The sequence below is a fragment of the Crocodylus porosus genome, unplaced genomic scaffold (genome assembly GCF_001723895.1).
Source record: "Crocodylus porosus isolate Cpor-Errol unplaced genomic scaffold, CroPor_comp1, whole genome shotgun sequence".
NCBI lineage: Eukaryota > Metazoa > Chordata > Crocodylia > Crocodylidae > Crocodylus > Crocodylus porosus.
Window position 1 is genome coordinate 37,144,464 of NW_017728915.1, and position 12,039 is coordinate 37,156,502.

Genomic DNA, 12,039 nt, shown 5'->3' on the forward strand with positions numbered 1-12,039 from the left:
GTGTAACATGAGGTAGGTGTATAAGACAAACTGAGCGCGTCTACGAGACGCTTAATGCACGTTAGCCTAATAACACTCCGCATTAGCCTAATAATACTGTGCAGTAGCCTGGCGATCAAAAAATGTACTAATAACCTACAAGCAGTGTTGTTAGGCCAATGTACAGTAAGCATCACTAAAAAGCCATGTGCCAGCGCTACTGCGCAGTAACGGTAGTTATTGCGCTTGTAGTTATTACTTCATTAAGGAAGTACTAAACTAAATGTGCTGTACCTAGATGCATTAATGAATGTGTAGATGTGCCCACTGATGAGGGAATCCCAGAACAACCATAAGCCTCAAGGAAAGAACATAAAGCAGTCCAATATAAGTCCATTTTTGGTAGAAAATGCACTTGCAGGGACCCTCCATAGGAAAGTACCCAACCCCCTTACCTGTGCATCATGTACTGCTGTCTAAAACCTGAAGGACTTGAAAAATCCGGGGGTGGGATTTTCAAAGATTCTCAGTATTGATCAAATGCTATAGCCTTTGAAACCGGTGTTAAAGGTGTGATTGACCTGACACCAGAGGGCTCCCAGTCCTATACACTTCTGAAAACCCTGCTCAATTCCCTATACAATCTATTTAGCAAATCTTAACAGTCAAAGGCAAAAGGCTCAGCCCTTGCCCCAACCATCTAACCACCCAGCTAACAACTCATTGCATACATCCTGCCACTCAAACATGCTTGTGCTTGCTCAGACATAGGCCTACCTAAAGAAACGAGCCCTTGGCTAGGCCCTTCTGCACCTGCCAAGAAATCTAGTCACAGATTTGCTATTCCTTCTATTTATATCTGATGCCTCCGGAAGGAACGGGGAAAGAGGAAGCTAACCTGGTCACTCTCACTTCCTTGTTTCTAGTGAGTTTCACTTCCAGCTTGCGGGTCTCCCCTATGTTTGGGTTTCACAGCAAAATCGTCAACTAAAAAGCCAACCCTAAGTACAATGACACTCCAAAAAATACAGATGCAGAGTCCAAGCAACTTCAGAGTGCTCCACTGCCATGTGCTTTGTGGAAAATAGCATCAGCATTACATTCGGTTGGGTTCTGGGGTTGTTGTGTTTTTTTTAAAGCTTTCTGTTTGTTGTTAAGTTGAGGGGCAAGAATGAACGGATTCCAAGGGGCACTAAAGAGAAGGCGAAGTAAATGGCAAAGCAGAGATCATCCTGTGAAAATTAGCATCTTCAGTATAATCACAGGGTATAATTCCACCCTGACCCACGCATTACACATGAGAAACATCCACAGTCTACAGAAAGAGATGATCCGGGAGGGGGTTTGCTACCAAGAAACAGAATTCATCAGAAACCTACAGGAAAAGAGGGGGGAGAGTGTGAAAACAGATGGAAATTTAATTTTTTAATGACAGCAGCAGATGGCAAAAGACACAAAAGTGTATTCACACCATGTCAGAGCCATTTATAGACTGCCTGGCACCGCCGTAATGCATTCCAATAGGGTTTAGATTATTGTTCCCCTGGGACATGAAGGCGATTGGCGTTCGAGTGGAATTGTATTATTTCTCCCTCTGCAAAGTCTGAAAATAAAAGTTTCTCTGCGGATGCTGAGATCCCCTTCAACTCCCTGGCAGGTAGGTGGTGGAGCAAATGGATGGAGCTGAGTTCCCTGCTCGTCTCTTTGCAATACAGACACAGGAAGCATTCTGCCTTTAGATGCCACGGGGTTCCTCCATACCTGAGGCAGTGCCAGTGAGTGCAGATCAGTCCCACTGACTTCAGAGAGAAAGTCATAAGCTCAGTCTGGTTTTCAGGAGATGGTTTCCTCTATTGATCTGCGTGTGACGAAAGCTTCCTTGCTTCCCACTAATGCTAAAAACACCTGAGGCAACTTCTTTGGAAGAGAGTGTAATCCTGGGGAAGCTGGAAGAGCTAGGAGGTCAAGCACTGACCTTTCCCCCCATCAGTTTCCTACCTTCTGAGTTTTAAAGAATGCAAATAAGAACCCTCTTAAATTTGGGAACCTGTCAGGGCTGCCTCCCCATCCACATGTGGCTAATTTAACCTGGGCTATATTAACCTGCCTGGCACAGGACGCCCTAGAGTCACAGCAGTGGTGGCCTTAGTGTTGTTGGGGCCTTGGGCAAGAGAGTTATTTGGGGCCCCTTATTAACCCACCACAGTCATATCGTGGATTTTTTAAAATATACTTTGGGGGAAGTAAATAAATAGTCGAGTGTTAAAATGAAAATTGAGCCACTTCCTTGCAAAAACTTCACCCCCTCAAAATATTGTTGCAAAATTTTGGGCCCCCCCTAAAGTGTGGGGCCCTGGGCAGTCACCTGGTTTGGCCTCCCCTGATCACAGAAATGGAGAAACTTGCATGTAGTCCACCTCTGCTCTGAGGCAGGATCAAGGATACAGAGGCCATCCTGATATGCCTGTCCAAACTATTCTCAGAGCCCTAGGGTAGAGGAGATGTCCCAGGGCAGGCTGCTCCAGTGCTTACCAACCCTCTTCATTAGAAAGCCCTTCCCAATATCTAATCTAAATCTTCTTCAGTGCAACTTTAGACAATTTCTTGTCCTAACCCCTGTGACAACCCCTAAAGGAGCCCTGGATGGATTGCAGCCCACTGAGTAATTCTTTGGAGCAAACAGGCAACACTGGTACCCCAAGACAGGGGATGTAGAACAGCAGCAGTGTGCCTTTGGGTTGGGAAAGCCTTCACGCTGAGGAGGCAGCATTATCAGCAGCCAAGCTGGTTCCTGGATTAAAGGCCAGGATGAATGTGTGACAAAAGGTGCATAGACATCTCCAGGCCTAAGGCCTACCAGCCTTTGCAGGGTGCCCCTGCCTACCACAAGTTAACCAGCAGGAACCAGGTTCAAGCAGCAATGGCAGGTTTAAATGGGTACACGGAGACCCAGACGGATATGAAGAACTGAACAGCCTCCCTTTCTCCCTTTAGAATAACCCTTTACACACAGAAGGCTATTTGCACAGGAGGCATGTGAAAGCCAGCTCCGGGGGTGTGGAAGAGAAGTGCAAATCAAAATGTGGCATTTGAGGCTGGAAATGGACCCGAAACTGAACTTCACCAATGAACGATGGAGCATTTCAAAGGTAGAGACAGGCTGCTTGCTCTTCCAGCTGTTTCAACCAGCCTGTCTGGTTTTCCTATGTGATGAAGCTGCTTGGTCTGTCTAAGAGAGCAGCTCTTCAGAGACTTGTCTGCATTAGGGGTTTTTGTGCTGTCTTTTTCTCTCTCTGAAGAGCGTCGGCCAGGAGGCAATGGGTTTAAACTGTAGCAAAGCAAGTTGAGATGAAATTTCAGAGAAAAGTTTCATTACTGTCAGAACAGCAGGACAATGGTGCAAACTGCTGGGCAAGGCTGTGGCATCTCCATCCTTGGAAATTGTCAGGAAGGGGATGGATAAGTATTTGATACAGATGGTTTAGGAAGAGTGCATTGTGCCTCTGTGCTGGGGGCTGGACTGGATGACCCCGGAGGTCCTGTTCAATTCTATCAGTCTATTATTTTCCCAGGAGCAGCCACTTTGATGAGCATTTCCAACTGCAGACATCTCTCTTGGTCTATTTCTGGAGGAGCAGAGCAGTTCAGTGCTTTCATTATGGGGTCTAATGAAGGGCAGGGGCTGCTATGAATTCCAATCTTGGCTGCTGCTGTGGAGCGAGCTTGACCTGCTGGCGCAAATCTACTGCACTGGTATATAGCAAGGGAGCTGGGAATGCCTTAAGTCCCACTAAAGCCTGGTTTTAATAGCTCTCTTCAGCAGAGTGTATTTAGAGCTAGCAGAACCCAGGGCAATGCTTACCCAGCAGATTTCTTGTGTCATGAAGATGACAAGATTTGCTCCTGTATGACAGCTGTTGTTTTTTTTTTTAAGCTGTCAAGATCAGAGCTGCTCAAAACCTGCAGATCACAGGCACTGATGGTTTGCCTGACGCGGCTGCTTTTTGCTTCCGGGGGAATTTGAAGCCCAAAAACTGGAACATAACAGGGGAATTTGCACCTCCCGAGTTATGTTCCAGATTTTGGGCTTCAGACTGAGAAGTGTCAAAACCCAGCTCAGGTGACATGAGGAAGTTCTGGAGCCGAAAGCAGGACTCTTGCACTAGAAATAGTGGCGAGGTGGTAGAAAAAACAGCTAGCAAATGTTTCCAAAACCACATTCATATCCCCAATTTGTGCTGCCAGCTTCCCCAAATGTAAACTCTCACAGTGGTCACCATCTCTCCTAAAACTGAGCTCCTGGAGTCATGAGACTACTCAGCTTCCCTTTGAAACCCATGGGACGTTTTTAACTCTCCTAGTTGTGGATAAAATCTGGACAAATGTGAGGTCTGAAGTCTCAAAAGCTAGAGGGGGAATAACAAGGACTGCAATAGGATATTTGTGAAAACCTTTTCATTTTCAGTTGATGCTCAAGATTCAAAGGGGGACCAGGTAAGGATGTCTTCCAAGCGAGTGATATCACCGACTCCAAGCTAGGCAATAATTGGTGACTTTGATGTTCACCAGGGATGCAAAGAGGTGAATAGGGACGGAAATCTAAATTGCCTTCACCCCCCAGCCCTTCTACTCCTCATGTTATTGCTGTTCTGCCAATATGTGGAGTTGCCCCCCAGAGTCACCCGTCTGGCACTTCTCACAAACACAAAATTCACTTAATTAAAAAAAGAAAGGGTGGGGGGGAAGCCATTTGGGAGCCATAACAGATTAATCAATACAAATCAATCAATAGGAACTATTGGCAGCTGCTGCTGGGAGGACAGCACTTAGATTTGAGGGTCTTTTTTTTTATGGATGGGTAAAGTGGAGAGAGAAGAAATCAGATCCAGACATAACAAGGCCTTTGAATGACAGCCGGAAAATAGGATTATTATCATCACCGCAACTTGGGTACTATCATTTTCCTTTTTTATTCATGCAATGCAGAGTGGTTTGAGTCTAAATTCTAGAGGCCCGGATCTGAGCAAGAGAGTGGTTTGGGGTAGGGATGAGATGGCAAGAGGAAAGAAAAGGGCTCCCCAGGAAAGACTTTGTGGGGGGGGGAGGCGGGTGACGGGGATTATACGCCACATTCGGAGCCTTTTTATTTATCCTGTTGCATTGGGGTTGCTGCCCGTGCTGGGACAAGCTGGAGGCAAGGCAAAGAAATAGATGGTGTTTTGAACAGGATCACAAAAACACACCATTAAATAGACCTGTCACCGCTAATATTGTTTGAAGGCTTTCTGTTTCCATGACGACCTGACATCCTAACAGCCTGGCTGACAGCACTCTAAATCACTCCTGGATAAAAGCTTTTATTTTTATTTTTTCCCTCCCCCCCCCCAATGCATAACTTTGGACATTAACATCTTCGATGTGTCTTGACGGGTTTTTGTTGTTGTTCTGTTTCATCTTAAATACGGCCTGGTAGCTGAGTGTTTGGGGGTGGCTTTTCTTTTTAATTAACAAGCAAAGTCCAGGTCAGAGGTAGAAAAATACCTCTCTCAAACAGTTCTGGGCTGTAATGCCTACACAATGCTGAACAATGGCTTGCCAGATGGGTTGCTGTTTTTCAAGCTGATCCATGTCAGCTCCTTATGTCCCCACTTACTCCACCCACCTGGCTGTTGTGCCCACCTGTTGCCTATGGGCTTGCACTTGGCCAGGCTGCTCGTCGGAAAAAACAAGGAACAAAGTTGCAAAGCTGTGGTTAAACAAACACAAGGCGCGTCTACATGTTCACTAATGCGCAGTAGTTTAGTACTCACTTAATGGAAGACAGGCAACCCCGCTTCACGGTGCTGCGCTTGGCACTCATCAGCTACAACTCTCATTTTAAATGGATACACTTAGCACTCGGCGAGTTTTGTTATAACGCTCGGGTCATTAAAAACACTTGCGGTTGCCGTGTTGGATGATCAGAACGTTCGGTTTCGCTTGCCGTTCGATTCGCTTGTTGTTTCTTTTTCAGGAACCAATTAAGAGCGCCTGTACTAACGAAACATGACGTGCGGTAGCGTATTAACACGATTCTTTTTTGGCCCAGCGCACCACTGCGCAGCGTAGGCTACTGCGCATTATGCGTCTCGTGCAGATGCACACACCGAGGAGAAGAGGCATCTACCTGGCCCGGAAGGGAGGAATCATTACAACTGACGAGGCGCTACGTTAACGATGACGACGCTACTCCACGGCGGCACTCCTGGGGCTGTGCCCCACGCCGCGGCCCTTCAGAGGTGAGATCAAAGGTGGGCAAAGCATCAGCAGCCCCACTTGGGCATGCTGGTGTCCGCCGCCAATGATGCAACAGGAAGTGATGTCATATGCGAGGGTGTTGCTGTGGCGCTGCCTTGCAAGAGACATATACTGCATGCCCCCCAGCACATGCTGCCGTGTGTCCTCGCCCCCGTACTGCTCACCCCCGAAGGGAGAGTTCCCCCCACCTCCAGCCAGTGTTGGCGGGGACACCTTTGAGCTATATTTGGGGATGCAGCAGGCGCTCAGCACCTTGCAGACAGGATTGGTGTGACAAGGCCATGAGGGCGGAGGTGTGACAGACCCCCCACAATTCATTGGGCTAACCTAGTTAATTGGGTTAATTGCTGGCATGGAGCCGGGACAAGACCCCCCTCAGGCTGAGGACATGTGGGGGTGCTCTCTACCCCCACCCCTCTGGGGGACTCTCCCCTGAAGTACAGGGTCTATGACACACGGTGGGGGGAAAACACCATGGCCACTCCCGCTCCTTCTCCACACTTAGCCCCGCCCACGCGCCAAGGGAGAGCGCTGATTCGCCGGCGCCTCCTCAGGGAGAGCCGCGATCGGCTGGAAGGCTCCCCGGCCCCTCCCTCAGAAGCCGCGTCTCAGCCAATCTCCGCGCGCGAGAGGGAGCCAACCCGCGGGCACCGCGCGAGACAGGCAGCCAATCGGGGGTGTTTTGGGGTTGGCGTCCAAGGCAGGGGGCGGGGCTTCCCGCACAGCCAGCCAATGGGAGGGGCTCCCTGGGCGGTTCCGGTTCCGGTACCGATTCCGCCCGCGGCGCCGGGGATGGACCCGGCCGAGGCCGAGTTCTTGGCCGAGAAGGAGCTGGTCACCATAGTGCCCAACTTCAGCCTGGACCGCATCTACCTCATCGGGGTGCGCCGGGGCCGGGCTTCTGGGAGGGGCCAGAAGAGAGGGGGCGGGGCCAGACGGGGCGGCAAAAGAGAGGGAGCGGGGAAGTTTGGGGGCGGGGCGGGGCAGATTATGGGGAGGGACCAGAAGAGGGGGCGGGGCCAGGCTTGGGGGCAGAAGAGAAGGGGCGGGGCCAGAGGGAGGTGGCCGGGTCTATTATGGGCGGGGCCAGAGGGAGGACTTTTGGGAGTTGGCCTTGTGGGAGGGTCCAGAAGGGGGGGCTTGAGACAATGGGGCGGGGCTAAAAGGGGGCAGAGGAGGTGGGGGTGGCAGCAGGGAGGGCGTGGCCAGCAGGGATATTATGGGGTCCCCCCACACACACCCCAAGGGTGCTAGCAGGGCCTGGCTCCGCCTCTCTCCAAGCAGCCCCTGACCCTGGGGTCTGCCCCGCTTCCCCTGTTGCTCTTCCAGGGAGATCTGGGTCCCTTTAACCCGGGGCTGCCCATGGAGGTGCCGCTCTGGCTGGCCATTAACCTGAAGCAGAGGCAGAAGTGTCGCCTGATCCCTCCAGAATGGATGGACGTGGGTAAGGAGACCAGCCGCTCAGGGCTGAGGCCTGGGGGAGCTCATCCGTGGGGCTCTCGGGACATCCTGCAACGTTTGTTCCTCTCCTTTAATGGGGAAATCCTCGGAGCGAGTGAAACCAGGCCCCTCCGAGACCTAGAAAGCCCCGGGCCCTCCACCACGGCAGGCTCCAAGACACGTCGTTAGAACGGGTTCCCGGTGTGTCGTGGCATTTTAACCAGCTGAGGAGTCATTACAGCAGGGAAACAGTGCTCCGATACTACCCCCAGCCCTGTCCTCGCTCCCTGTGCCTTGCTTTGGGAAGACAGGAATGCCACCTGCTTCCCTGAGCACCATCACTGGCTTGTCGCGGGCTCCGGTGTCTGTACACGTGCAGCCTGCTTTTAATTGCTCCTTCGCCTCCCTTTAGCACCTTCCCCTCCGGCTGCGTCCTGTGGGTAGGGTGCCTGCGTAGCACAGAGGCGCTCTCATTTACTTGGGGATGTGTGATCCTGCAGGGGCACCGGGGATAGAAGCAGCCCTGATGCCACGCAGTGATGCTGCTGGGTGGAATAAGGGCCCGAGCTCCCTCCCGTCCAGCCCCCTTGGGAGGAACGTGTGGCTGAGAGCAGGGACAGGGACGGTGCCTCGGTGCTGCTGCCTCTCGCTGTCCGACCTTCCTCTCCACTCCCGAGGGCATAGAATTGACAAGCCAAGACCCGACTTGGCAGAAAGGTCCCCTTGAGGCCTTCTCCCAGCGTGCAGAGCTGAGTGCCGGTGCCTCTTGTCCTTGTTTTGGGTTGAAGGGAGTTACTTTCTGTCTGACAAGCTAGGGGTCCCATGGTAAAGCTGCCAAGAGTACCAGACCAGAGCCGGGAGAACAGTCTCCCCTCTTGCAGGAGCCATCTCCACCTGGTCCAAGGGTGCTGCTTCTGCTAGGAGGAGATAAATCCAGAGCTGTGGAGCATCTGGCAAAAGCCTGACTCTCCCCAAATGTGTTTCAGAAAAGCTAGAGGCCATCCGGGATCAGGAACGCAAGGAGGATACCTTCACCCCGATGCCCAGTCCCTACTACATGGAACTCACCAAGCTGCTTTTAAACTAGTAAGTCGCTTTCTTGTAGCCAGGTGGAAGTACTTTCTTCCCTGGGAAAATACCCAGGAATATGATGCTGAAAAGCTAGTGAGCTTATAGGGGATGTAATTGCAGACCCACAGGGAAGCGTTCTAGCAGGAGGCCTACGCAGAGCACGTCAGGGTTTTGCTAGAGCACTTGGCTCATCACAGCCTTTGGATCTGTTCATCTGGTGTCACTTGTTATGAAGTCTGATCAGGGCTCCCGTGCTCTGTTGAGGGGCAGCTGAGTGTACTGACCTTGGGTGGAGAGGCCACACGCTCTGGCTTTATGCAGACCCTCGATTGCTGCGGGAGGCCCAGCAGCCTAATTCCTCCCAGTCTGCTGCCTTCGTGCTGTCCTTTCCTAGCCTGGTACACACAGGTCAGGAATATCCCAGGCAGGACTCGCGTCCCCTGGAACATTCCCATTGCGCACGGTCTGCTGGCCAGTAACTTACTGAGTACTGACTCTTCTCTCCTCAAGCCCCTGCTCAAGATCACTTGAAGCATTAATTGCTTCCTCCTGAGATCTCAGCAGATCCCGTCATTGCATTACAATAACCTGTGGCTGTGCTCATGTGAGCTGCTTTGATCTCTGGATGTCTGTGGGGCTGTGCCAATGGGTCCAGCTCATGCGGTCCTAAAAGCTGTGGGGTCGGTGATGAGCGCACAGTGCCGACCTCTAGCTCTCATCACAGCTGAGCCATTTAAATTGGCTGTTTATGTGTGACTTTGGCCAGGTTATTGTACCTCCTTGGCCTCAGACCAGCTGGGCTCTCACAGAGCAGAAGGACTGTGCTGCCAACCAGATGCTGCTGCAGAGTTCAGATTTTCTGGGTAAATAAACGATCCTGAAAAAGCCCCGGCAGCAGCAGCACCAGCTTGGCTTTTAGTGCTGAGTTCCTTTTTTTTTTCATAAAGCAAACTGCGCTGCTTATGCCTCCGAGGTTTGAGAAGCTGCCAACATGACTTATGCCAGTGACTTAATGTATTAGTCCCTTGCAGCCTGTTCTGATCTGCGCTCTCCTCCTCCTCCAGCGCCTCAGACAACATCCCGAGAGCAGATGAAATCCGAACACTGGTGAAGGATACCTGGGACACGCGCATCGCAAAGCTGCGGCTGTCTGCGGACAGCTTTGTCAGGCAGCAGGAAGCCCATGCCAAGGTACGGGGTGGATCGAAAGGCTTGCTAGTCCCTTCCACGGGTGGCCAAGATGCGCTGTGATTGTGCAGGTCTTTGGCCGATCAGAGCCACAGACAGATGTGCCAGGGGTCAGTCAAGAACTAAAGCCATATGCTTAAGCTTCCATTTTTGGCCAGGCTGCAGCAGTTTGTGTGATGACAACGGCACCGTTGTCATGTTCCTCTCTACTAGGCCTGCCCCTTGGGATGCAGCCAAGGGGCATATGCATGTCTTCATTGTTCAAGCGGCTGTCCCAGTTCCTTTCCTTTGGCTGGCCTTTGCTGTCACAGAAGCCCTTAGGCCTCCCCTATAACAATCCCCCTCCTTGGTTTTTCTTTAGCTGGACAACCTGACCTTGATGGAGATCAACACGACTGGGACATTCCTCACTCAAGCCTTAGATCACATGTACAAGTTGCGGACAAGTCTCCAGCCTGGCGAGAGCGCCCAGTCTCAAGATTTCTAGCCTGGGACGGGACAGTGATGGCTGCTACTTGGACTGTATGTGTGAGTCCTGCTGCACCTTCCTTAAGGCCACCAAACTCCTTCAGTGCCCCTGGCAGACTGCCATGACCTTCTGAAAACCCAAGGCTTTGGGGCAGCTGTAGGTGGCCTAGTTGCTGCACAAAGGCAGGAGTTCCCTGGTGCCTGCGTACTAATTAGTCCAAGGCTGCTGTTAACCCAGGGCACTCCCTGCTCAGCAGCTTTCCAGCCCACCCCTGCTTTTGGAACAGCCTTGCAAAGCAAAAGTGCCTGCCTGGCAGACCCCCTCCCCCAGCTTCTGTGCAGCTGCCAGGCCAAGATGAATCGGCTGCAGAACTCGGGTGCAGCGGGGAGGGGTTGTTTTCTCCCACTCCCTCATGCTTTGCTGCTTGGGCTGTCTGCTTCAGCTACATGGAGCAGCAGTAAACCTGCTCCTTTCTTTCCCTGGGGATGTAGGAGTGCCTGAGGGCCCTGCCTGCTACTGGCTGAAAATGAAGATGGAGAGGGGCTGGTTTAAACACCTGGTTGGGTGCCAGCTGTCCCCACCTAGCAGTGAACCACAGGCTTAACCCACTCCTGACTACTGCTCGCTGTCTCTGGGGACAGGCAATGGAGAGGTCTGCAGAGCTGGCTTGCCAGGCTCACGTCATGGATGTGAGGGAGAAATACAAAGCAGCAATGCATGCTGGCAGGGAAGGAGTCCTGACAGGCGGTGGGGGTGCTGTTCTTGCTGGGGACTTTGCAGCAAATGCTCCTTGCTCCCCCGTTTTCAGTGTCTGGTTTGGAAAGCCGGGTCACTTTCTTAGTGTCAAGGGGGCAGCATGGGGATGGAGCAGGCGGTTCTTGCCATGCCGCTACCTGCGGGCCATTCAGCAGGCTGACTAGTAACTGGGTCCAAACCCCTTTGGGAGGTGGGGGAGTCCACAGGATTTTGAAAGATGGTGCATTGGGGGTTTTTTTAGCTGAAGACACATACTTGTATAGCAAATAAATGGCAAAGATGTTTCAAGGGGAGCGCCTGATCTGTGTAAGAGGAACTCGGGGTTTCCCTTGAATATATGCTGGAGCATTGCCTCAGCCATGAATGTACTGGTCTAGTCACGGTGGGGTCTAAAATGCCCCCAAGCCATATATAGCTGGCTACAGACACGGCTCATTCTTCAGCGATCAGGCAGCAAGCCTCTCTGGCTGCTGTGGGCTCCATGCAGCCGTGTTCGGTCATGCTGCCCTAGCTCACCACTCCCTCCACGCCTTCCCCTCCAGCAGCCGGCTTGTTTTCCCAATGCCTCGCAGCGCCTACAGCCTTCCCTCCCCTGAGCTGCCAGGGTCTCCAAGATAGATGCTGGTTACTCACATCTATCAGGATGATTGAGTGGTGGGAAGTGAAGCACTCATGTGATGTAAGGAGGGGGCATGATACTGAGCTCACTGCTCCTCCTCGCCCAGCTAGCATACTTCCCTTCTCGCCTTCACTGCCTCCACAGCCTGCACCGCCCGGTTGACCCTTGGCACCATCTCCTACGCTAAGGTCAGGTCTGCCTCCAAAGCTAAGTCGGGGCC

General features: G+C 52.0%; 1 protein-coding gene across 1 annotated transcript; it reads left to right on the forward strand.

Annotated features, from left to right (window-relative positions):
• Positions 1-7,026: 7,026 nt before the first annotated feature.
• On the forward strand, positions 7,027-11,488 carry GINS2 (GINS complex subunit 2). Its single transcript, XM_019535981.1, has 5 exons — positions 7,027-7,158; positions 7,606-7,720; positions 8,703-8,802; positions 9,852-9,978; positions 10,337-11,488. The coding sequence occupies exons 1-5, from the start codon at positions 7,069-7,071 to the stop codon at positions 10,460-10,462; spliced, it is 558 nt and encodes a 185-aa protein (XP_019391526.1). The 5' UTR covers positions 7,027-7,068; the 3' UTR covers positions 10,463-11,488.
• Positions 11,489-12,039: the final 551 nt, after the last annotated feature.

Bases quoted from the DNA above. Each gene is read 5' to 3' on its own strand.
- GINS2 (XM_019535981.1), top strand. From the start codon at position 7,069: ATGGACCCGGCCGAGGCCGAGTTCTTGGCCGAGAAGGAGCTGGTCACC. The intron at 7,721-8,702 runs GTAAGGAGACCA...AATGTGTTTCAG, and splicing joins TCCAGAATGGATGGACGTGG to AAAAGCTAGAGGCCATCCGG. The intron at 8,803-9,851 runs GTAAGTCGCTTT...CTCCTCCTCCAG, and splicing joins ACCAAGCTGCTTTTAAACTA to CGCCTCAGACAACATCCCGA.